The sequence below is a fragment of the Condylostylus longicornis genome, unplaced genomic scaffold, assembly GCF_029603195.1.
Source record: "Condylostylus longicornis isolate FDR11 unplaced genomic scaffold, ASM2960319v2 ptg000039l, whole genome shotgun sequence".
In the NCBI taxonomy this organism is placed as follows: domain Eukaryota; kingdom Metazoa; phylum Arthropoda; class Insecta; order Diptera; family Dolichopodidae; genus Condylostylus; species Condylostylus longicornis.
The window spans coordinates 1,521,802-1,549,655 of NW_026578008.1; the positions used below are offsets into that span (position 1 = coordinate 1,521,802).

General features: G+C 22.3%; 2 protein-coding genes across 2 annotated transcripts; one reads left to right on the forward strand and one right to left on the reverse strand.

The window, feature by feature from the left end:
* Positions 1-714: 714 nt before the first annotated feature.
* On the forward strand, positions 715-23,023 carry LOC129609472 (enoyl-CoA delta isomerase 1, mitochondrial-like). Its single transcript, XM_055521389.1, has 3 exons — positions 715-1,068; positions 3,844-3,990; positions 22,552-23,023. The coding sequence occupies exons 1-3, from the start codon at positions 745-747 to the stop codon at positions 23,014-23,016; spliced, it is 936 nt and encodes a 311-aa protein (XP_055377364.1). The 5' UTR covers positions 715-744; the 3' UTR covers positions 23,017-23,023.
* A 480-nt stretch (positions 23,024-23,503) lies between these two features.
* Positions 23,504-27,642, reverse strand: LOC129609459 (dynein regulatory complex subunit 3). The gene is made up of 7 exons (XM_055521372.1): positions 27,458-27,642; positions 26,203-26,486; positions 25,357-25,535; positions 24,905-25,255; positions 24,608-24,833; positions 24,107-24,444; positions 23,504-23,621 (listed from the first exon to the last, which is right to left on the reverse strand). Exons 1-7 carry the CDS (start codon positions 27,636-27,638, stop codon positions 23,504-23,506), a joined length of 1,677 nt encoding a protein of 558 aa, XP_055377347.1. The 5' UTR covers positions 27,639-27,642.
* Positions 27,643-27,854: the final 212 nt, after the last annotated feature.

Here is a 27,854-nt window from a genome sequence, read left to right on the forward strand (position 1 = left end):
ATATAGAATAAAAATATAGTAAAAATGTTGTTTTTTTTACTAAATAAAAATATCAAACGATCAAAAATTTAATTCAGTATAAATTGTGCCGTGGGTATATAGTTTAGTTGGGAGAGAAAAAAAAAGTTGAAAGAAACAAAATCGCAACTATACAAATTAAATATTGAATACAGCAAGGAATATTAATAATTATTATAAAATATAACTATAAAATTATCGAAAAAAATAATAAATTATTTAAAATTGCAAATTTTTTTCAAAAAAATTTCATTAAAATTTAATTACAAATATTAATTAAAAAACTACTATAATAGCATTAATTGAAATACAAAAAATAATTATTAAATTTTAAAACAATGGAAATTGATATTACAATTTCATGCAATTTTATTCTTAATTAATTATAAAATTAATTAAATTTAATTGTAAAAATAAAAAAAAAAAACATAATCATAACTAAACATAAGGCTGATTTATTAAATAAAAATTATTCTAAAATATGAAATTGTAATTTTATGTTTTATAATAAAAATTATATAAGTAATTGTGATATTTTGTTAAATTAAGAATTATTTAAAAACATAAAATATTTACGAACATAATAATATTAAAATTTAATAAATTACTAAAAAATAACTCAAATAATTTATCCAAAAAAAAATCAATTGTAATTGAAAGTGAAACTCTAATATCTGGTTATTTTTTTTTCTAAACTAAAAATATAAAATATTAAAAAAACAAAAAATGAAGCCAATAATGCAAATTTATACAAAACAAAATCTTATTAAAAATCAATTTTTAATATTAATAAGAAATATTTCAAAAAATCAATCATATTTAAATTCTACATCAGCACAATCAGCATCATCATCATCATCATCATCATCATCTGATGATTTAATATTATCGAAAAAATTATCACAATTATCAATTGATAATAATGGTATTGCATCACTTATATTACAATCATCACCAGTTAATGCATTAGGTATTGATCTATTTCGTGAAATGAAAGAAAGTTTACAAATATTAGAAAAAGAAAAACCAAAAGGATTAATATTAAAATCGGTAAAAATTATTTATTTTTTTTAATATATTTTAATATAATATGTACTTACATAATATATGACTGGAATTATACATATATGAATATACACACATATACCTGCTTGCAATTAATCTGCATTACTTATTATTTTAAATTGCAGCATATGGTAACTTTTATCATATCAAAATAATGATGAAACTTTTCAATTGATGTTAATTATTATGCATATGTATATGTGTATAAACATAATCTATTCTGTGGTATTCATAAAATAACTACATTTTGTTTTCTTACTGAATACATGGGAGCATAAGAATTCAATGTGACATCTAGATATGTTGTTATATTTTTCGCTAATTACATGATTTGATTCCATGACAAGCCTGAGTTTTTTTTTAGCTTTGATCTTACGGATTTATGTCAAATATTTCTTGGGCGTTCGAGTCTTTTTAATCCTTACTGCAAACTCATTTTGACTATGTTTTTTGCAGATTTTCTTAGAGTGTGTCTAATCTATCTCTATTTTCTTTCCTGGATTAGCTTGTCGATAAATTCCTTACCTGTTATTACCTAGAGTTTCTCATTGCTTACGGTTTTCAGTCCGAATATTGGGCATATTATTTTGAGGAAATTTATTGGTAAAAACTTGAAGCTTCTCCTGTGTTTCAGAACAGATTTTATACAGGACCAAAATATTTATTAAAATTGAAATTATTATAATTAATAATTATGAAAATTTTTTTGTATTTTGTTTTATGTTTCTTTATGCCACAGCATAAGTTTTTATTTTACATGTCATACATATTTTAGTTTTATCTGGTTTTAGTACATACAATTATTACTCTCTATACATATTTAATTTATGTTAGTATGTATATATGTAAAATATGTAAATGGTTGAAGAATGCTGACTTTATACATGCTTGTTTTCCATTTTTATAAATTCTTTTATAAAATTGTATTTTTTACATTATGATTACGATTAACCAGAGTGATCTGGTTATTTTAAAATGCTTTTGCAAACATAATGACATTACATTTTTTACAAGCATGTGAAAATGAACATATGTATGTATTTGTAGTAGTGTATCTTATTGTAATTTTTATGTATGTATGTATAGCTACCAGTTTTTAGCTAGTTTATAACAAAAGGGGTGAAAACAAAATTATAGTATGGAATAATCGCCATTCAACATTTTATAATTCAAAAATTTGTATGTATGTATGTATTAAATTTTAGCCAACAGTATTTTAGATATAAAGAAATTTCTGATATAAAAAAATTTTGTTGATTAACCCAAAATTATTTCTTTAATTTATAATATAATAAATTAAATTTAGACAAACACGCTTTTTAAAACAAGCAAGTTTGAACATAGTGTATAATTTGTACCTACATATATACATACAAATAAATTATCAGCCTAATTTTTTAAAAAAAGAATTACTTAAATATGTTTTCGGCACAGATATTTTTGGATACATGTATGTACATACATATTTTGCGATTGTTTTCTAAGAATTAGAATAAAATTTAATTGTCTGACGTTTTTGGATTAATTAAAATATTTGGCCCAGTTCAGATCAGACTATATTTTGATAATTGTTCGTACCTATCAGCATTGATATCTCAAATGCGGAATAACGTAAATCGGCAACAATTTTGTTAGCTTCCATCGTTTCTTTTTTTATTATTTATTGCAATATTATTCTACTATTTTCTTCTTTATTCATTATTTTCAAATTAATTATGATGTGATGTGCTTGGTTGTAATTATATTTTTGTCATTTATCTATAGTATGGTAAGGAATTTTATGATTTTCTTGAAAACCTTGTTTTTCTTGATGTAAGAAACTAGACGAAGATAAATAATTTCCAATTACATTCATTGTACAGTGCTATTAATGAATAATATTAATTTCAAACTAAAAGTTACAACCAGTAATTATAAATAATTGTATACATACATATGTAGGAAACAATAAGTGATTACATTTTTAACAACTCCAATCAAAGAAAACACTGTGAAGAACACATAAATAATATTGTAAATGATTATAAAATAGTTTATTATCAACGCTGCCTATATCCATGATTTAGAATTAAACTTGGCAACGTATTGTAAATCGAAATGGCAATAGCGCTTTATCAGTGCATAATTCAATGCAAATACCCCTTGTAACCTGAATTTTGTATTATAACTGTATATACTGTGTTACTATAGTTTGACGATGACGTATAAATTTCTGTATAAGAATTGCGATCATTGTTAATATTTATCAGTTTTCTTTTTCAATATAAATTTTACATTCTGCTCTGTTCTGGATGCAGATATGCTCTGCCTTATATTATATCGATTTTATATCGTAGATATATAAATAGATCAATGTTTATTCATCCCACTTATCGTATATTAATCTTAAACTTAATAATTTTAACATGATTTGTTTCTAAGAACGGAAATATCCCACGGTGAATCTTTTCCACTTAAATATTTTTCATGTTTCTTCTACATTTTCTCTATTATATTTCTATGATCCATGCATGTATGTGTGTACATGCAAATTCTGGAACCAATTTATTATAGAAAACAAAATTTAATATTAAACAAATTGACTATAAATAAAAACAAATTATAGAACAAAAAACAAAATGAGTTTGTTTATCTTTTCAATTTAAAAATCTTGTCCTTTCAATGTCACGTTATAAAAATTTTTAAATTCCATAATTTATTTATGAAAATTTTAAACATATGTACTTTCAATACCAAAATTTTCTTTTAATTTCTTTACAGAATATTAAGACAATATTTTCAGCAGGATTAGATTTAAAAGAACTTTATCAACCAGATCAAGATAGAATTAAAATTTTATGGAATTTATTACAAGATGTTTGCGTTGGTTTATATTCAGCTAGTTATCCTACTGTTGCTGCAATGAATGTAAGTGTATATTTTATGTTATACTATTGTATATTTTATGTTATACCGTCATTCAGAGTCAATTAAATAAGCATATGCATTAAGCACTAAAAGAGTATATTATCATCAAATTTAAGAAGCGGAAATTTCAAAATTAATCTCAATTTAAATAAAATTTGAGCATTTTACTCTATAATTTTAAAAATTTTAATATACTTGCGTTTAAAAAACCTTTGATCACATTTCTTACATGAATTCTATATTATTACTTCATCACTCATTTGCAAATCACATTAATAAGGGGGCAAAATGAAATTATATATACATATATCGTAAATGTATATATGTATACCTATTGTATAATAATCTAAAGCGTGTAAATATATTCATTTTTATAATCAAAAGCGACAGATACAATAAAGTAAAGAAATATGAAATGACGACAAAAATTCATTTATTTTTTCTTTATTGAAAAAGAACTTTTCTGAAATATTGTCATCTTGGACTTTGCTACCATGTTTTATTGACCTAAACCATACAATGCAAATATATATTTATATAAAATAAAATGAATGGCAAATTATAAGATGCGAGAACTTTGTTAATAAAATGAAATAAATTTCTTTATACTCGTATTCTTATGATAATTTAAATGTACAAGCATAGCGTTACAATCTACATGGGATGTAAAATTTATAAATTATTTTGATCTCTGTACACTGTTCTTTCAACATTGTTATTTCGTTTTTACTGGTAGCAATCTACCCCTTCAACAATTAATAGTATTTTTTATTTATGCTTTCATTTCAAACTTATGTGAGAAAGAGTATATGTATTTGTTTTGAAAGGAGAAGAATAGGTAGGTAACGACAACACGACTTTTGCAAATGAGCGGAAGTCAATTGTCTGTTTTGTTTTAATATCTTTCAATACAGTTTTGATTAATAAATTTTTAAATATTAACAAGCATCATTTAATTAAAAAACTTATATAAATTAAATGTTATAATAATCAAAGTGCGTGTCCGTGTTAACCCAAGTTCAGATCTAGAATAAAATTGCAGCATATTCAGCATTGTAATTTTAGCGGCTGAACAATTCGCATTGCAATGAAAATTGTTGCATAACTTAAAATACACCAATTTGTCTTGTCACTTATTAGAAAATTACACGTTAATTTCGATTTATGTTTTTGAATTTTGTCACGCCGCATGAAGAGTTGAACGTTTGCAATAATTTATTAAATTTTCGTGTTTGATTTTGGCTTTGTGACCGGCCTAAATGTTAAACTATATTCTTGCGCCGTGTTGCCGCCATTCCATTGCCTCAAATAACAAAATTTATTCAAAAACGTTTACAAAAATTATTCGCCACCTCATGATAAATTCATAAATTCTTATAAAATAAATTGTTTACTTACATAAAAATAAAAGGAACAAGTGTCATGACGTCAGCATTTTGCGCTATTAACATCGGTTGCAATAAAAAAAAAATTAATTATTTTTAATTTTTTTTACTTTTAAGCAATTTTATTTTTACTCAAACCAACAAAAAAAAAATGTGATTTAAAAAATTTTATAAATTATATTTCCTTTACTTTCGTTTTTATTCGCTGACTTTCAATTTTTTGATTACATTAATTTTAATTATTAAAATTTTTTTTTAATAAAATTTCTTTAATTACCCTTAATTATTTATAAGTTTTCAATTTAATATTAAAAATTTATTTAATCGTAAATAATATAAAGTAAAAACGATTAATTGGTTTAAAAAAATCGCTGAGTTTACGAAAATTGAACAGATATCCGAATGAAGCCCATAAAAATTCTCTCAAAAAATTATTTGGTAATTTGCTGAAAAATTCTTAACAAAATTATTTTCCAAAATAATTAAAAATTAAATGCAAAATAATTTTTTTTGAATTCTAGCATAATATTTATTTAATTTTTTGGTTCAAAGAGTAAACTACTAGTCAAATACAATTTTGTAAACATACATATAATCTTAAAGTTATATTTGAAATTATAAAAATAATTAGAATTTATTCAGCTTTTATTTGTTAATCTCTAAAAGCGGCAATTATTGTGTACATATAAGGTAAATAATTGCAAATTGGAAAGTAAATTGTGAATTATTTACTTATACTTTTAAAATAACAATAGTCTAAAATAAATAAGAAGAAAATATTGTATAAAAAGATTTAATAAGCGCAGGTTAAATTTTTAGGGTTAAAATAATATTTATTTTAATTCACAAATAAAAAAATTGAAATACAGCAGAAAATTTTATAAAAATCTTAAAATTTCCTTTTTTTTTCTAAACAAATATTTTGAACAATTTTGTCATGGTTAAGAATATTTTGCAATTTTTTGAGCTGAATTCTAAATATATGATTGTGAATGTTTTAGAAATAAGAATTTCTAAATCCAAGGATCTAGTACCCCTACTTAATTATTATCAAAATACTTTAATTAAAATGAAGATATTTCAATTATAAACCAAATAATTCCTATTAGGTTTCTAATCAACATATTCCATATTTTCAAGGACACTTTTGATAACCCTTTATATAACTTTTTCTTCTTAATTTTTTATTTAATCAACAAACTTATTTTGAATACATATGTCTTTTTTAATTAATGGAACGTGATGAATGACACGAATCTGAAATTAAAAATTATTTATTAATTAAAAATTGTAAATTTTTTTAATTCGAGCTCCCTACAAACATTTTTTATTATTGTAGACAATAAAAGTAAATTACAAAAATTCTAGCATTTAATAGCATTCATAATGATTTAATTTTAAAAAATTTCATTAAAAAATAAATAAAATAATTTAATCTTAACAGTATTGTTCGTCAAAAATAATAATTACAAGATTTTCAATTTAATTTTAATAGCTGTAATATTTTTTTTTATTGCAAATTGCATTTATTGCAAAATTATGATTAAAAGAAAATTTTATTTTAAAAAAATGGCAAAAAATTAAAAAAATATTACACAATTTTTTGAATATTTTAAATCTCCTATAATTACAAAAAGGTATACGAGAAAATCGGCATATGTAGATTATAAGCTTACGATATATTAAATGTGAAATATATAAGAATTGCACATGAACAACAGTATATTTTGAAAAAAAAACTGTTATACACTTCCAATATTTCACTCATTTTTTAATAGTATTATACAACCCCAGTATATAGGCGATACCAATTATGTATACGATTTTTTTTTAGGTGTAATACGCGCAATTGGGTGTGAATCATTTATATTGGGTATATGTTGGAAAATTCAAATTTTTTATTAATTAATTTAAGTGAAGCTTACTTACTTTGGATTGAAAATCAGCAGTAGAATGGGTACCTATTTTAAATTAGAAAATAAATCTAAATCATATGAATTATAAGCTTTAAAGAAATTTTTAATTTTATGCCATAATATGACTGTTATAATGTTCAAAACCCAATCTTTTGTAAATTTATTAAGTAATTCATCTCTTACTTATAATAATTTTAGTATATTTTTATTGCTAATTCACTTATTAAGCACTGGTGAATTACTCGTATATTCACGTCAGTGTATATTAAAAATTTATTGTTATATTCAATTTATTTAAAATATTACTTTTATATTATTATAGTATATGTGAAAATATACATGTATAAGGAATATTAAGATATAAGAAAATAATTTCTTAAGTGTTTGCGCAAAAATACATGCAGTAAATCATTATTAACACTCTTATCTATAGCATAAGAATGGAATAATAATAATTTAAATGAATATTGTGCTATAAAAACTTAATATTTAAATTACTATGTTCCTGTGACTGTAATACAAAACTACATAAATAAAACTTAAAACAAAATCGAGGTGTTATAAAATTTGAATTCCCCGGGCCTTACAAAATTTTCAACCCCTATAAGATTTTATAAAATCTAAAATTTGAATCATTTGGTACAATTTTAATGTGGCCAAATTAAAATGGGGAGAATAATTTTTAGAAAATTTGAGAGAATTCTCAGAGTCATTATTAAATCAAGAAATTTTACTCAATCAAGAGTAAAATTTTCAAGCAAAATTATTAATTTAATTTCAAGAAAAACTCACTTTTAGTAAGTGTTTCAAATTTTTCCAAAAAATTACTTTTAATATTTAAATTTGATCTACTCGAAACTATACTAATTCTAATTCATGGAATTTTGTTTTAAAATTTTAATTGATAATATACGAGTACAAGGTAAAAAATTAGAAAAAAAAAATAAAATAAACATCTGTTTTTTTTTTTTTTTGCAATCAATTTATATTGAAGTAGGTGCATGGGTTGGTCACATCATTTATTATGAAACATTATTGTATATCGTATACTTGTATATAAACAAAAAAATTAAAAAAAATTAATTTAAATAAAATTTACTTATGTTAAAAATATTGCTTATCACATACACTCTTAGTATAGTCGTGGTAATATAGTAGAATTCTTAAATAAAAAAATTTATTAAAATATGAAAACAATTGAATAAAAATTTAAGTTATATAAAATGTTTTTTCAATTCTTAAACTTTGAATAATTTATTTATTCATTATTCAAGCTATTATGTATGTGCATAAATTTTTATTTTAGAAATATTTAAACATTTTTTAATAAACAATATTCTATATATACATTATGAATTAATTTTGTATTAAATTTTAAATTTAAAATATTATTAATCTTAATATTATCAAAAATGAACAGGTGTTTGAGATTCGGTAATCTTACCCAAAATTTAATTAAAATTACATGTAAACATTTTGAATTGAATACGTTCAATGTATATAGTCGAGCAAATAGGGCTAAATGAATTGAATTTTCAAGAGTTTTTAGGATAATACTCGTATTTCCAACATATTTTGTATTTATTAATTTTACTCTTTCTGTTCGTATCACAATTAAATTAATTTAGCTTTTAATCTTTATACGTTAATATTAGAACAGTTCGTTGCGAACTCCCTACAAATATACTCCTCACTCCTAACGTATATGTAACGATATTTGATATAACAATAAAATTACTTGAAGATAGAACAAAGATGACTAACGAAATTAAAATATGATTCCATTATGATGTCTTGCAATAGCCCGCGTAGCATAGGGCATATAGGGAAATAAATTCATAAGATATATTTTAGTGTTAATTATGTTATAATTATAATAAATATAACAGTTATAATTATTAATAAATATGATAAATACTTCGGTTCTGCTATAATGTTCGACTCAACCGAATCGGTATGTAAATGAATTGAGCTCAAATGATATATGTATAAAATAGAATATGGGGGTTTTCGTTTATGCACGCTGCGCTCAAAGTTCTACATTAGAACTAAAATTTCTATAAATTGCAGCGTTAAACAGTATGCAAAAACTTTAGCTAAGCTTATTTTGTTTACGCAGTCTACAAATTCTGAAACTTCTAAATAATCTACCGTTCGAAAATAACAGAAATGACATTGTTTATGAAATTGTATCCCAATATTTTTCGCCTGCCAATTCTCTACAAAATAAGGAAATTTTAACAAGATTTGAAGACTTAAAAAAAAACTTACTTTAATAACCCTTCAATACCTGAATTTGCCATTTCAATATCCGAATATTGAATTTTAAATTTAAAAAAAAAAAAATTTCATGAGACAGCGACAAAATTTATACTAGAGGTCTGCGCTACATTTCTGACATTTCTTTATTACAGATTGAATTTCCGAACGCATTTTATTAAAGCCAGTAATTTTTGAACGATCTATATTTTTAGTGTACGTATAGCATGAAATTTCGAACGTACTACAAGTTAGAACTATTCTAGAACTGAATAAACGAAAACCCCCTATATTTACTGATGATTTATTGTATTGTATCTATATTCTATGTCATTCTATTTTTAAATAACAATGTTTACTAATTTTTTCACATTTCTATATTACAATTCTTGTGAAGAAAAAACTACAGATTAGAAATGCATATTATTTAAAATCTAAAATTATTAATGATTTAAGAACCGTATTATTATAATATGCCAGATAATTATAAATTATATTTTATTTTTTTTTATTTGTTTATTAGTATAAAATATACGTTTCTTTATCAGTTTAGCCTTGTCATTTATTATTCGTGATAAGAACAATTTTCAATATAAGTAGTAAGTATTGAACTTTTTAAACATAAGGCATAATTATTTGAATTTAATTTTGCTACAATCAGTGAATATTTTAATATTATTATAAAAAAAAAATAAGGCTTTTGATGAGAAAATGTCGACTTTGTATTATAAAATGTCAATAGCATTCAATGTATGTATATATATTTTATTTGTATATTCTTAGAGTGGTGAGAAATTTAAATTCTGAGTCTTATGAGTAGTAATTATCATGTGACATGTCAATCAATATGTATGTATAGTGTATGTATAATTTCGTATTGATTTAAAATTGAATTAAAAATAGAAATTTTATAAATAACAAATTAATCAAAATTATGTAATAATTATAACAAAATGTAACATTTTTTTTTTTTATTTTTATTACTTATTGAAAAATGTTTTTATATTAGATTTTTAACATGTTGCATTCCACATGCATTATATGATTGACATCATAGTTTAACCCATTAATACCCCAAAAAGAATTTAGTAATCCTATTTAAATAACACTAATTTAAACAGATAACGTTTGGCGACCTTATATATGTTAACGATAAAAAATAGAGTAAATAGAGTGAATTTTAAGTGGAGTACCGTGATTTAGAATTTTGGAGGTGTGTCAGTAATATTAATGAATTTCTGATTTGTCGAGATAGGAAGTTGTAACATAATATTATTGAAACTTATTTTTAATGTATAAAGAACAGTTTTCATACCGAATTCATTCTATATAATTTTAGAAATTATTTCAAACTTCCTACTGTATTATACTTGTTTATTATACTTCCTTTCATTTTGATTTATTTCGATTTTTATTATACTTAATTATGAAGTATCATAATTTTAATTTATATTATAATTTTATAAATTCTTAATTAAACAAAAGTTTAATATACTGCGATATTTCCGCAAAATAATGAATATATGAATATATTTTTTTGTACTATAATAAATTTTATGGTAATTATAGAAGAAAGTAATAATTTTCCTGTAAAAATATTGCAAATGCTTTAAAAATGAAAAAAAGCTAGTTTAATTAAACTGCAATAAAATTAATAGCGTTTATTACAAAAACCTATTATTAATTTCGGATTTCCTTGTAAACAACTTTAATTAAATGCGCATAATTATTTTTATATTAAAGGGAATTTTTCTTTTTTCATAATAAATTTAACAATATGAAAATTATTTTCAGATTTAAACTGTTAAATATATAAAAATTGTTTTAAAAACACAAAAGTGTATGGTGAATATCTTGCATATATGGTGAATAACAGTAAATTAAATATGGAATCTATCTAGCTGACTATACAAGTTTTCGATTTTTTGGACAACGCTACAGTGTATAATTAGAAAAATTATCTGATTATCCATTTTTATTTATAAGTTAAAATTCGCCCTAAACGGAATGGCTCAGATTAAACACGAAAGTGAAAAACGCATATAAACTATGTTAAAATATCCAAAAGTCTTATGTAACTTATACTTAACACTTGCCAGTAAAATCTTGTATTGCTATATACAGTTATTCAGAAATTACAAATTATAATTTGAATTTTATGTTAATACCGTATTACAGCAATTTGGGTGCCATGGTCTTTATGGTAAAATATTTATTTAAAATTTTCATTAGAGAATTTTCAAATTGCCTTTTAATTTTACGCTCCGGTGGCTTTTCGGAAAACCCTTAATATAAACCCACATATTAAAAATTTTTAAATGCATAATTTGGAAGTCCCATGAAAGTGGTATTTCTCTACTGTTCGGTATAGATTGTATATTAGATGGTACTTTATTTTAAAAAATATTGTCAGTACAATTATTATAGTAAAATGGTAGGTAAGATAGAGAGTTATTATCATAATCTCTCGACATCTATAGTCAAATAAAAGCACATATATGTATGTTGTTGGAACAGGTGTGTGATATAATAATTATGTTTTCTTATTTAAATAAATACATAGGTACTAATTTTCGATATTATTTTTATGTAAATATTTTTTGATAAAATGTTGGGTTATAATGAACTGCAGATACATACATACATATAGTCACAAAGTTTATACATATACCTAAGAACACATATTTTATTAGATATTGCATTCAATTGCGTATCTACATATACCTATGTATACATACACATGCACAAATTTTTTATGTTATAAATTGTTAACATGCTTTTGAATACGAAAAAAATGAAATATCATTTAAAAAAGCCAAATGCCCACCAGAGTCCAAAGTTTATTTTTGAAAAGCTCAAAGTACAAATATTAAAAAATTTTAGATTTAACACAACCAGTTTGGAAAGAACATCATAAAGAAAATCAAAATTGTGCCCACAAATTTTTGGAGGTGTGTCACTAATATTAATGCATTTATGACTACTACTACATATAAGCATTTACACGCAAGTTTATAGAATGTACTTTGTGTTATGCATGCCTGCTTACTTGTATGATAAAATGAAGATCACCAATATAAAAATCAACTTATAAAAAATTTGTTGTGGTAGTAAACTGTGCCCATAGAACATTAAAAATAATTTCGTTATAACTAAATGTTCTTTTTAAACTAAAATACCTTCATTATGCACAAACTAATTTAATTATTGAACCATCCTTCTCACAAAAAATTTTGCCGGAATTGTAAAAGTAGGGATGCCTACTTATCACAAATGTCATACAACTTCAAGAACAAATTTAATCATATTTTAGAAAATATTCAAGAACTGCAGTGCTTCTGTTTATCATGATTTATTTTATCAACCAAGATCAGTCGGCTTTTAGAAAATTTAATTAGTAAAACAGATAGATAGAAGATTCATTTGTTATATGAGTACTGAAAAGTTTAGCAATAATAAACAATATTACTTGTAACGATTAGATCATTATTTTCAATAATTTTAAATCGTACTATATAGTAGCGACGGCTAAGAATGAATCTACCAGCTGGCTGGTGTAAAAATAATTATTTTAGGTTAAAGTATAATACTATCTATATGTACTACAAACATAGTTCACGTATGTACAAAAACAAAAAACATTTTATTTTGTTTATCTTTTTTTTTATTTTTTCAAGTGTTTTAGGTTTTAAATTTTGAAAATTGTAAATGACTTAAGTAAAATTATAAAATATTTAAAGTCTGATACAATTTTATTGCTTTTAAGGTGCTAAAGTTTGTCAATGTCTCGTCAACTATTGTCAAATTTTCATAAATATATAAAATTTTAAAATGCAAATATATAAAATAATTAAGTTATTTTTTTAATACAAAATGTTATAATATGCAATTTTTTGGTTTCCTTAATTCTAAATTATATAAAATTCGGTTTCAGTACAATAGATTTCGATATTTTATAAATTATTGAGTGTAAGGTAACAAACAATGCGATTTATTAGCATTTGCTATTTTGTTCATAAGGAACGATACCATAACATTCTTGATAATTTGTGTAAGTAAACATTTAATTATGAATTTTACAGATTACTAAACTTGAATTTAGCCAAAAGAGAGCAAATTTGAAGTTTAGTAATTTTAAAAATATTAGTAAATAAGTACAGTAATATTGGAGTACACGTTTTTCTAAATATTCCCTTAATTTTATGCAATATTTTTAAAAAAAATTTTAAATTTATTTTAAAAACAAAAATTATGTTAATTATAATGTACATATATGTAGCTACTCCAAACTAAAAAATATTTGTAATATATAATATTTGTAAATATTTATAATATATAATTTTTAGAAACAATTAGTAGTATAGGGTCTTATTCTTCAAGTATAAAAACAATACAAAACAGTAGTCTTACTTTTCAACTTTTAGGCGCATGTGAACATAAAATTTAATTATATATTAAAGAATATAACTTATTAATATTTATTTGCTTTGTATATTAAACCTTTTCTATATAAATAAATATTTTTTATAGGAAGAGCTTTTTTAAGGTCATGTTTCCACTTAACATTTAAAATATGTAATAATAATGTGAATAAAAATTTGTAAAATACTGTAGAATTACATGAATTCAGTTGGAAAAAAAAATTGAAAAATTTGAACATTACAAAAATTTTTATAAATGTAATAATATAAAATGAATATAAATATGAAGCAAATAAATAAGTAAATAAATATTGTATATAAATATATTAGAAGTTTTCGGTTCTATAATTAACTAATTTTGTATTATATTCTAATGAATATTAAAAAAGTGACACTATTCTTAGTATTTTTTGCTAAAAACATTAATATTAATTGTGTATTTTCAATTCTATTAGAAAAATTTGTTAACCTACATACATACATTATGTATATATTTTCAAATAAACAAAGGCAATTGTTTCTTGACTATTTTATATAATATATTCAAAAACTATATATGACTCGAAAATATATAAACTAAATAAAATTCTATTGTATTCATATATGTTATGTATAAGTTGTGAGAATTGAATAAGAAATTTAGAAAAAAATTTTCAAAATTTAATATATTTTTTAAGCCGGAAATTTTAATTAAAAAGCATCACTTTACAAATTCTCATCTCTACTAAACGTACCTATATACTTTGTATTTAATAATTGACAGTCTTTTATTTAAATCTTTATTTACAATTACAATATAAACAGCTTTTTCTCTACAAAACATACAATACTAAAATAAATATATAATTGTCATGTTATTAAAGTTCTAGTAAATTTTTTATACCTATTTCTTTATAAATATTTACAAATATATACGGAAATCTAAAAGATCACTTATATTTTTATCATCGAGCTTATAAAATGAGTTCTGATCTGATATACATACATAATAACTTTTGTAAACAACTTTTACTTTTGTTTTTGTTTTTCAAATAAAAAAATATTTTTCTATGGAATATTTTTGTTTTTTATTGCTATTTATTTTTGATGATTCTAAAATAACAAAAAAAAAGTTATCCATATAGATTTTCTTTTTCTTTAGAAATTTGTTCATTCATTAATTTTGATAGCGTAACATATAATACTAATGTATAGGAGTATGAGTATTTATATATGCACAATAAAATTAGGCTGTACAGTCATGATATGTGCGACAATAAGACAAAATTGTTGAAACCAACTGTTTTTTTTCAGTGTAGTCTAGTATATCTTTAAGGCATTCAATAATTTATGTTAGAAAAAAAAAATACTAATGAAAATAATTTTACAAAATTGTTTATTTTAGAAAATATAGTGCATATTATTTAGAAAATTTGATCAAATTTGAAAAATTTTTTAATAAGACTTAAAAATAGAGTTTTCTAGGCTAGTAAGTCAGGAAATTTAATAGCCAAATAAAAATTATTAATATAATTTCAAAAAAATTCAGTTTGAGTTAAAAGAGTTCTTAAAAGTTTTCGAAAAATTACCTTAATTCAATACAAGCTTAATTCATTTGAAGCCGGTTATTCTAATTTAGATTTTTTCCTAATTGCCACATATTTTATTTACGTCTAATCATTCTAAAAGGGAAGATTTTGTAATTTCAGGGACAAAAATATTATTAGTTCCACTACTATTATGGACCAAGTACCTAAATCTATTCATATAGCAATTTTCTAATATTATGCGCTATAAATTTCATTATATTAATATTTTTCAAAATGTTTTACTCAAAATCTTATTTATTTGAATAAGCTGGTAATTATATTTTATTAGATTAAAAAAAGAATATATTTTTTAAAATTGAAATATAGTGGAAGATTTGGGAGCTTTTTATACTTCGATTTCAACTTAGCAAACGGGTAAACTCTCCGAATCAAATCAAAAATTTCTATACTAATAAATTGACCCTATTTTTTTTAAGCCAAGTCAAATTTTTTAAGTAAAAATAATTTAAGCTCTCGAAAATTGAAAATACTTCTTAAGATCAATAACAAGTCAATAAACTTAATTTATGTGTGCGTTTGACGTAATATTAAGTTTTTTTTTCTGTTTTTCAAATATATACATACGTACAAGAAACCTAAATTTTATTGTTCTCAATTTAAATTAAAAAAGAATTAAAGAAGAACAAATCAAAATAGAGTTTTTGTTGTTTTGGTCTAGAAAGTTTTAGCAAATAATATTTAATTAAAGATAATTTTTTTAAGTATATGTATGTAAATTGAAGGTGGTATATAACATGATATCATAAGATACTAAATCATATATATACAAATTTGAAAACTAATGTTTTATAAATTTAAAAGTCGGAACCAACTTTTAATGCAAATATGGCGAAAATAATGTGATGTGTAAGCTGGTAAAATTAAATTAGAAATTCGATAATAATTATTGAATCACGAACAAGACAAGCTAGCTGTATAGAATTTTGTATTTTATAATATTGTTATATTTTTTATTGTTATATTATGAAATTTTATGTGTTAATTTAAAAAATTTAATTAGTCAGAGTTTATGTAAATTGTATTTAAGAGGTTGGAGAATTTTGGTTACTCATATGATCGTTTGAAATTTGTATGTCTAAACGAAGAAGAACTAGTCTTATTTTCATTGCATTATATTATTAAAGTCCAATCATAACTTCATTTTGTATACATATTAGCAGATATTAGTTCAAAATTTTACAAAATTTTGCAGATTTGCAGATTTTGTATTAATACAAAAGTTTGTATATTTTCGCAAAATGGTATCAAATTAAATACATATGTATACGAATGTTATATCAAATAGAAAAAAATGAGGCTAGTTTATATTGTCGAATAGTATATATATCTATCTACTGTACTATAAATAAACAAGCTGACGTGCATGATTTACAATCATACTAACTATATATACTTTGTATTCTTTGTTCTTTCAAGAAATAATAATTATCTTTGTACTCATAGTACAATTCTAATTTTCATGCTTTTTAATACTGATAAGAATTGATATGGTAGCTAGAATTAAGCCTACCACATTTATGTTGCAAAATTTGTTTAGAATAGAAAAACAAAATGTTTTATACTTTTCAATTGAATTTAATTTTATCATTTAATTCGGCTTTCAATTGTTGACGATATCATTTGGTTTAACAATAATATTGATAACAATTATTTAAAATCCATGTATGTATATACATATATATAATAAATTATAATAATTACGTTAATTAATATACCATTGCAATTAATTACGAGTATACCTTCAATATGTATGGAGTTTCTTAGTAGGGGGTCAATAATCTTGATTCTAACTTATCTCTTTTAGTTGGAATTTTGGTATTTTTTTTTTTTTTGCAATAATTCAAAAATTAATTCTAGATTATTCAGAAATTTTGATAATTTCTTTTTAAGTATTATTATAGTATTTGGTATTTGAAGTATTTATTTGAAGTGTTTTGATCATTTTTTAATTTTTAATATTATCGAAATTTATTTACTAGCATTAAATAATATGTATGTATGTATTGAAGGATAGCATTCAATATGTAAAAGTAAAACCAGAAATGATAAAATATGGAATTAAAAATTCAAATTTTTTGACATGGTTTTGACAGAAATTTCAAATAAGAGGCGGCAGTAAATTGTCACCTAATTATTTTTAATATGTATTAACTTTTCATTTTAATTCTCAGTGATAGATTTAATTGAACATTATAGCTTTATTAATAATGAATCTTGTGATTTTAAGTCAAAGTGACAAGCAATTGAGTAGACTGTACTCACATATATGAAGTGAATTTTTTTTTTCTAATCGGAAATCTATTATACACACATTTATTTTTTGAATATTTCAGTTTGAATGAGAGATTCTAAATCAAAATTATTAAGCAACACATTTTAAAGCGTAATCCAGTGATTATCTCCATCAACGTAATTAATTTGGCTCATTCACTAGTAATCTCAGTAATCTGGATAATCCCATTGTCACCTTAAAAATTATTTTGACGGTTCGAATTCCATACGTTTAACAGTTTTCTTCTATATTCCATACGTTAATTTCATGCTCTATTCCATACGTTTAACAGTTTGCAAAGTAAAGTTGTTATAATTTCCAATTTATCTCATAATAATTAACACATTTGGTTCGTGTTACTTTATATTAAAATTTTAAAAAAGATTCTAAAAATGGTCTGAAGAATTTTAAAAATTAAAATGATTAAATTAATATTTTAAGAGTTCTATAAATTTCTATTTGAGTGGGGATTTATTTAAATTAAATAACAAAACATCTAGTTTTAAATTTTTAAATCCCCGTTCAAATTTATTTTGATATTGTGAATGACAATAGTGATATCATCAGTTGAAAATAATTTTTTTTTTTAAACTCAACTTTTTATTATTATGAAAAAACAAAGATAAAAGCTCCAAAAACGTTATTCTTAATCAGAAAGAAAAATTTTGGTAATCAAAACACTAAAGCGTATTTACGTGTGAATAGAACACTTTCGCACAATATCGAAAATTGTATCCTATTTAAAGATAGACGTTCATAATATGTGTTTTTTTGGAATTTTTAATGTCTTCGGCATGATTAGAGGACTGAAATAGAGTAATTTGGAATTTTTAGTGTTTTCAGTATAATTAGGAGCCTGGACAGGCTTAGAAACCAAAATCTTTGTCTTAAAATACAGTTTTTATCTTGTAAGGGCAAACTGATAGTTTGCTAATGTCATAGGCTACTACAATTTATTGAACAATAATGCATTTATGGTAGTGTATGGCATGCTTATATGAGAGATCATTCTAGAATTCTTTAATTTTTCACAATTTGTTTTAAATTTCTAAAATGTTGTGTGGTTGTATAGGTTCTTATACTTTAAAAAATTATTATTCTTTCACCGAAAAACTGTTATTAATTATTGTTTATCACATTTACTGTTCTTATCACATTCTACTTGTACACACACAATTTATTTTATTTTTTTGGTGTTTTCGGTTCAATTTTAATGATGCAGGGGCAAAACAATTTAATGATTGTAATTTGAGGCTTGATTTTTTAAAAATTTTTTTTACGTCACTAAATTATATCAATTTTTTCGATGTGTTCTAAATTATGTCTAATACGTGTTTATATAAAGAGGTTATAACCTTGAAAATTGACAAAATAAAAATTTTAAGTATTTTTATATAAAAAACAAAATTATTGTTTTTGAACTTTCATAAAAGAGATTTCAATCGTAATTGTATAGTAACAATTAATTTTTATTAGACTTAATTGAATTAAAATTAATGTATATGCGATTAAAATTAAATAGATTAGAATTTTCATATATCTGTGTGCAGAACAGATGGGCATATTTATATGAGATAGAGATTGACTTCGAAATTTGGACTCTTTAAAATTAAAATAAAATGTATTTGATTCAAAAAGGAAATTCTTGGTTTAACAGTTATTGACATCTATTATAATATTCAATTATATTTATTGGAAATTATTAAATAAAAATGAAATACATATATAAAATCATAGCGATAGCATTTCTAAGAGCTAAGACAGACTTAAAATTTTTTAGCTTGTCGCCTTTATGTCCAAAACTTTTCCTTAATCCTTTATTTTTAATTCTTATCCAAGAGGCCAATAATTATGTATGTCTTGTCTCTGTAATAGTACTGGGCTAGTTCTATGCGCATTTTAATTTTATCATTCTAATTATAACATTGACTTGTTTAGGACTCAGTTCGTTGTGAATGGAACAATATAATTCATTCAAATGAATTGATTATTCAGGAACCAGATTTTGAAAACAAAATTTTGCTTTGTAATTAAGTATAAAGATATACGAATTAACAATATCTCCAATTTACGTTTTCACTGATGTAGTGATTTATAAACTCTGATTTCAGAAACACCATATTAATTCATAATTTAGAAATTAACTTTTATAAGCTTAATTCTATATTAATATACAGTATTTCCACAACTAAAATGTTACAGCTAATTATATGAGAAGAGTTAGAGTTGCCCTTATTCGTTGTTTTTCTTTTTTTAAAAAGAATAAAAAAATGAATTATTCATTTTATGTAAATCAATAAATTAAAAAAATTATTATAATTAAATGTTTTTTTTTTAAATATTGTAATAAAACGTAAAATTAATTAATTTTTGAAATTTTTTTGTATTATTTGCACTATTAAGCTTTGTTTTGATAAAAAAACCGGTTTTGTTTATTACATACTACTTTTTGAAAATGATTCATTTTAAAATTTAATATTACAATAATATTTAAGCTTGATTATATTGTGATATATTGCATAGCAATATACCTGTATAACAAAATACTTATAATGTATCTATATAATATGTACAAAAATTATGTCTGGCTATGGTGCTATTCTATATATAACGAGCATTACGTAGGTACAAACGTAATACAAGCCAAACTCATGTATAAAAAATGACTATACTATACGGACGTATCTTTATATATTTATAAACATATGTATGTACATATATATGCACAATAATATAATATTACAAAATAAATACATATTTTAAATTAATTCAACCTCGATTGAGTTACGGTTTCTCTATTTATTTTATTTAAAAATGAGCACAAAGTAAATTATTATGAATAGTTTTTATATATATGTAAGTATGTATGTATATTTATTTAATGTTTATTTTATTGGTATATACAACTAGAAGCTTCATTTTATAAATTTAAAAATTATTTTTCTTATTTATTTTGTTTTTATCATTTTAGAACAAAATATTTATCTATAGTTAACCTTTTGAATCTTATGACTAGCTAAATCTTATATATTCGTATTGAAGTGGGAACATATGTTTAGCTTAAACATTATTGTTCTCGATATTAACGTAACAGAAATCAGAAGTCTATAGATATGGTCATTTTATTCCCAATTCTTGTAATATGGGCTGGTAAAAGCATAAAATAAAATTAATGTAATTTGTTTTGTTTAATATTATTGTAGTTGCTTGATGACAACCTTCTTACTATAAAATAATATAAAAACTATGTATGTTTGTATATGATTATTCGAAAAAAAATTAAAGGATTTATGAAATCCAATAGTGGACTCTATTATTCTAATTCAAATAAGAAACGAGTTCTCTATTTAATAGATGAATTTTAAGGAGGCTTTAACATAATTAATGCAACTGAAGGATAAATATTTAAATTTTGAGTTAATTTGCATTTGTTGTATGGAGGCATACATATATTTTATTCATAGTGCATGTAAATAAATTGTTATCATTTAATATTGAATTTAATTTGCCGTATTAGAGACGTGCATTCCTTATATGGAATACAAAAAACAACTTAATGAATTGCTTAACAAATCTTCTCGGTATCTAGCATCTAGAATGTTTTTGAGTCAAATAAAGTCCAAATAATATATAAAACAAAATGAAATTTGAAATTGTCACGAAAAAATATTTTGTTTTATAGTTTATGGTTTTAACTTGTCAAAGCTTAACTAAAAAAATCTGTCCCTAATGAGTTCATGTATTTATAATAAAAATATTCAGCTCCTTCTCAATCAAACCATGATTTGATTTTCTAAATAATTTTCATCAGTAGGAAAAAAATTTAGAAGAATAAATAAAAATTTTGATATTATCACTTTCATAATTTTTAAATCATCATTTTTTTCACTTTTGTTGCTGTATTAGAATAAAAGATTAAATTGAATAAATGTGCAATAATGCCATAATTTTGCACCAAACAGCATGAAAAGCTTGTCTATCTTAAATTATTTTTTAACTATTATTTAACTACAGGAATATTTTTTTCATTTTCTTTAAATATTATGACCATTTTATGATTAGGTATTATTTTTTATTAAAATTATTATTTAATAAATTGATGAATTGGCTTGTTTAATATTACAATATAGAATGAAGCTTTCACAAAAAAAAATTTAAATTATAGTGGTGCTGTAAAAAAAAGTAATATGTAATCTAAATATTGCAGCTAGCAATTTTGTTAATATTTTATTTATTAAGTAATTTTCCATTATGTATAATAATATTAATTTGTAAATGATGAAAATTTGAATTTAATGATTATTAGAATTACAATGATTTTACAGATTTTTAAGAAAATTTTTTGAAATTGATTACATGGTAGTAGTAAAATTCATAAATAATTTTTTAACAGAATACAAAGTGTATTGGATAATAACTTGTGGTTTACTTTTAAAATTAAAATTACAGGAAATTGAAATTTTTAATAAAATTTAACAAGATTCGAGAAAAATTTCAAATACTGTATACTATGCTCATTTACTTTATTCTTAAAATTATAGACCTAAATCACTAAAGTCAACTTAACTTATTCAAAAATTCAATTTTAATTTCTAAAATATTCCAAATCACTTTTAAAGTACTTTTATACATGCCTTTTCAAAATATTAATTTTATTAAACTAAGAAAATATTTAATTTAAAATATTAATTTCCTTTATTATAATTTTTTTAATTTTAGGGTCATTCAATAGCTGGTGGTTGTGCATTAGCATTTGCATGTGAATATCGTGTTATGTTACCAAAATTTATGATTGGTTTAAATGAAACAAGAGTTGGTTTACATATACCAAAATGGTTAATAGCATCAACAAAAAATATATTACCAAGAAGATTAGCTGAAGCAGCATTACTTGAAGGTCGTCTATTTACAACATGTGAAGCATTAAAATTTGGTTTAATTGATGAAATTGCTAAAGATGATGATGATTTAATTCAAAAATCACAAATATTTTTTAATAAATTTAATAAAACCGAAAGTTTAGCTAGAGCAACAACAAAACAATATTTTCGTATACAAGATATTGAAGAATTTAAAGCATTTAGAAAAGAAGATTTAGAAACGTTCCTTTTTATTGTTAATCAAGAGAAATTTCAAAAGAATTTAGGAAAATATTTAACAGATTTAAAAAATAAAAAGAAATAAAAATTGATTTTGGTTTTTTTTTTGTATAACACAATAATAAAATTATATTTTAAATATTTAAAAAATTAATTTGAAATTTTTGATTTAAAAAATTAAAAGTGATAAGAGTTGAAAGTTTTAATAAAATTTAAATTTTTTTTATATATAAAATTTAATTATTATAATTATTATTTTTAATATTATGAGAAAAAAAATTTGAAGGTTGATTCCTTAAAGTAAATAAATATCATTAAAGTAAAATAATTTTATAAAAATTAATTAGTTTTTCATTTAAAAATTTTAATATAATTGAAAATTCTTGTTTTATAGTAGTCTTGTAATCGATTAAGTTACAGAAATAATTAAAAATTAATCTGCATTAAAGAGTATTCAATTAAAACAATTATATTTTGTCACACATTAATTAAAAATACTGTAAACTTTTTGAATAAAATTGTAATGTTTTTGAAAATATTATGAAATATTATGAAAATTCATATTAAAATCTTCAAAGATTTTCTAATTCTTCACGAACTTCAACTTGAATATGATGAAAAGCTTCACGCATTTGACTCATAAAATAATTAATTTCTGTTAATTTATTACGATTTCGTACCAATTCTTCACTAAAATACAAAGTAAAATATTATTATTAGTATTTTAAATGTTATTGTATTAATTCTATTGTTACAGGCAATAATTTAAGTCGAATTTTGTATTCTTTTTTTGTTTTATTCGAATTCTTTACATTTTAATTTACAGTCTGTAAAATTTTGTATAATGTACCACAATTCACCTGGAGATATAATCAGGAATGCAAAACAATAATGTCATTACAAAAACAAAACTTAATTTTAAACTTAATTTGCGATTCCTAATTTAATAATTTTCTGGAAAATTGAACTGAATTTAAGTTTTTGTAAACTTTATTTATATACATTTCCAAAATTTGTTCAATATATTCCACTTATTTTCGAAATTATGACCAGAAATTAAATTTAAGTTTTCAATTCAACATTTTTAAAGACAGTTTTTTCGACTTATTCGACTTAAAATATTAAATAATAATTCGACTTCCATATAAAACCACATTTAATAAAAAAAAACTTACTCTCTCTTTACTGAAACAAATTCTTTGACCCAAGTTTTACTACGTGTTATTAAACGATCTTCACGTTCATTTATTTTATCAATATGCCGTCTTTTAATACTCTCAATTAATTCAGGAATTTTATCTTTATTATCAAGATATTTATGTAATGATTTTGGTACAATATCATAATTACCACCATGTGATATATGATATTCAATATAAGCAGTTACAACATCCAATAAATTTTTAATAAAATTTTTACAAATTTCACGTAATGTGACAAATAATTTTAAAACACTCTCCAAAAATGATTGTAACATTTTTGTAATATTTTGATCGAATGTATTTAGAACTTCCTAAAAATAGAAATATTAAATTTAAAATGTGAAACAAATTTTGAAGAAAACCTGATTTCAAAGTTGCAATGAAACGGTATTAAAACACAAAAAAAAGTTCCTGCAGTGTATTAATACTTCATTGCTCCAAATTTGAAATCTGTCTTTTGAATTTAAATTGTACCTCAATTGCTTCATACAAATTGACTTCATGTCCCATTAAAATCTCCCACAAATTATCTAATTTATTTTTAAAACTGTTATACAATTCATCAATTTTTGTTTTCGTTTCAACGATCTGATTTGAATTTTCATCTAATCCTTGTTCAAGATATTTTTCAATTTCTATAAATAATGCTCTAGCATTATTGAATGTGTCTTCACTTTCTTCTAGGAAATCTTCAGTAGATCTAAAAAAAATTAATTTTCATTTTGCCTATAATATTAGAATCTAAGTTTATTAATAATAAAATGAATGTACGATATTGATTTCCTTTGACTTGATTCTTGTCCTTCCTTCAAATATTTCTCAAATGTTTCAATTTCTTCTTTTCGTTCATCATATTTTTCAACACCAATTTTATAAATTTCTTGGGTTATTTTAAAAAGATCTTCATTGTAATTATTAATTAATTCTATAGCATCTGGATTAATTGTACGTAATTCTATTGCTTCTTCATCATTATCCCATAAGCTATTGAATAATTGTCGTTCATTTAGAAATTCAACAAAACATTTTGAAAGTCTTATTTCATCAGCAATATCTTTTTCTTTTTTTGCAATTAATATCAACTCATCTGATTCATTAGTTTCAATTAATTCAATAGCATGTCTAAAATTATTAAAAATAGGAAGAATTAAAATATTTTTTAAGTCAGAAAACCGATAAGGCTAACAATATGACAATATGATCTTAGTTGTTATATATTTTACCTATGTTTTTCAAGGCATTCTTCACGTTCCTTCTCAGTTATAAAAATGTAATTATAATATTGTAAATTTGGGAGTAATGCGGCCAAATATACTCTTAATGGTTTTTTATCATCTTTAGCTATTGGATTACCTTCCAAATTGAGAACTTTTAGATTTTTAAAGAATCTAAATCTTTCGAGCTAGAGTAATAAAAATATGAAAATTTGAAATAATTTTTTTTAACTTTAATGTTATTTAAAATTCATGAAGCATTGAAATTGTTCAAAATTATATTACACTCCTAAATATATGCAATATTATTATATTATAAATTTATTTAAGAAATGCAACTGACTAAATCTATGCAATTTTTAATATTTTTATGTCATGATCAAATATCGTAATGCCATAATGTACCTACACATAAAATGTACAGGTTCGAATCCTGGCGGCAGCTCTATGTTATAATTTAATAAAACTCTATTCATAGAATATACAATATAAGGTTATGAGCTAAATTTTATTAAAATCAACCAGATATTCGAAACCATAGTAAGTTTTTCTATAAAATAATCTGGTCTTATAAAAAACTAATTTTAATATACTACATATTTTGGTTACATTTGTAATATTCAATCTTTTACTAAATAGAATTGGGTTATTTTGCCTTATTGCTACAGATTTATAAGCAAAATTCTACAGAATTTCTAAATATTCCAAATTTTGTGATGTCTAAGTGGAAGTTTACATTTATCAACTAAAACAAATAACTGCTTATCAACTAAAATAAGTATTAATGTTTGTTGCTTAGTTAGCTAGGAGATAGAATTTAAAACTGCTACAAAATTTAAATATTTTTTTACTTACACCTTCAGAACTATCAATTTTATTATTACCGATACTTAAAATTTCTAAACATTTTAAATTATCTAAATTTTCAATTTTCATTATTAAATTATTAAATAATGAAAGTGATTCCAATTTTGTTAATGTTTCTAAATTTTCAATTTTTTCAATATAATTAAATGATAAATTTAATTCTTTTAAATTAATTAATGTATCAATATTTTCAATACGTTCCAATTTATTAAAGCTTAATGATAATTTTGTTAAATTTGGTAAGATCCACAAATGATCAATTCGTAAAATATCTAAAAAGGGAAAAAAAAAAGAATTTTTGTTATTAAATTTTTAAATAAATAATTACTAAAATTTTTATTAGTAAGACAAGTTCTCTTCTAAACAATTTTTGGAATATTTGCATTTGTAAAATTTAAATGACTTGAAATCAAATTTTTCATAAAATTTCGAAATTAATCCAAGTTAAACTGCGTGTTAAATGATATAAGAATTATGATTTTACTATTAGGCATAATATAAAATTTAATCTAGTTAATTTTAACAAGAATAAATTAATTTCATTAATTAAAATATAATTGAATCAGTAATTAAGCGCAATTACTTAAAATATTGCCGAAAAAAAATTGACCCGAATTCAAAAATTTGTTAAAATTTTAAACGAAGTATGAAATTCTTTAATTTGCTACAAAATTCTGATACAATCAAAATATAAATCGGAAAATGAGTATGAAGGCAATTCGAAAAAATTTAAGCTTCATGCGGCTTAGTAAAATATTTTTGAAGAAGCTTCTTTAAAACATACAATAAAAATTATTATTATTTCTGAAATGAACTTGCTTCCAGTTTAGAATTGTCTGTTCGTACGTATATATAATTTATATTCAATTAATTTAATAACGAATTATATACGGGAGCTTCCGAGACTCAATTTTACTCGAAAGGCAGGGTGATAGAATAAATTCTCCATTAAACATTATTTACTCGTAACACAACTGATAGGTAACCAATTTTTATACGTGAAGTGGATGTTGAGATTCTGATCTTCATTTAGATTTCGGAATATTTATGAAAGCTCAAACCCGACATCAAAAATCGAATTTAACGTTTATTAATTAAGGAAATTAACGCTTATTAAAAAAGGAAAGTAAAAAACGATAAATATCGTTGAATGTTTTTTGTTAGTTTGCATCCATTCTATAACTCTGCTTTTGGGAATACCATCGAGTCTCGATCAAAATATATTCCTACTTATTATACTTACTTTTAAATTCTAATCTCATTATTGTAAATTTTTCATATTCAATTGGTTCTAATTCTTTTAAACGTCTCTGTTCACCATAATATAAATTTAAAAATGCATCTTGTATCATTTTATGTGATATTACACCTGGTTCTAAACTTGGATCAATGACCTCTTGTAATGCACTTATATTTTTCAGCATTATTGTTGTTTCTGTTTTAATTATTAATTCACAATGTATGTATAATGTCCTGTAATTGGATATGAAAATATTTGAAATGAAAATTTAATATTAAAATAATTGACAAATTGAAATAATTAAATAAATAAATAAATATATGATTTATTATAGCTTAGCTACTAATATCGTATATTTTGATAATTCAATTTGAATTTAATTTCATTTATTTCCTATACA

Bases quoted from the DNA above. Each gene is read 5' to 3' on its own strand.
- LOC129609472 (XM_055521389.1), top strand. From the start codon at position 745: ATGAAGCCAATAATGCAAATTTATACAAAACAAAATCTTATTAAAAAT. The intron at 1,069-3,843 runs GTAAAAATTATT...ATTTCTTTACAG, and splicing joins AAGGATTAATATTAAAATCG to AATATTAAGACAATATTTTC. The intron at 3,991-22,551 runs GTAAGTGTATAT...TTTTAATTTTAG, and splicing joins CTACTGTTGCTGCAATGAAT to GGTCATTCAATAGCTGGTGG.
- LOC129609459 (XM_055521372.1), bottom strand. From the start codon at position 27,638: ATGCTGAAAAATATAAGTGCATTACAAGAGGTCATTGATCCAAGTTTA. The intron at 25,536-26,202 runs GTAAGTAAAAAA...TTATTACTCTAG, and splicing joins AAATTGATAGTTCTGAAGGT to CTCGAAAGATTTAGATTCTT. The intron at 24,445-24,607 runs GTACAATTTAAA...TTCTATTTTTAG, and splicing joins ATTTGTATGAAGCAATTGAG to GAAGTTCTAAATACATTCGA.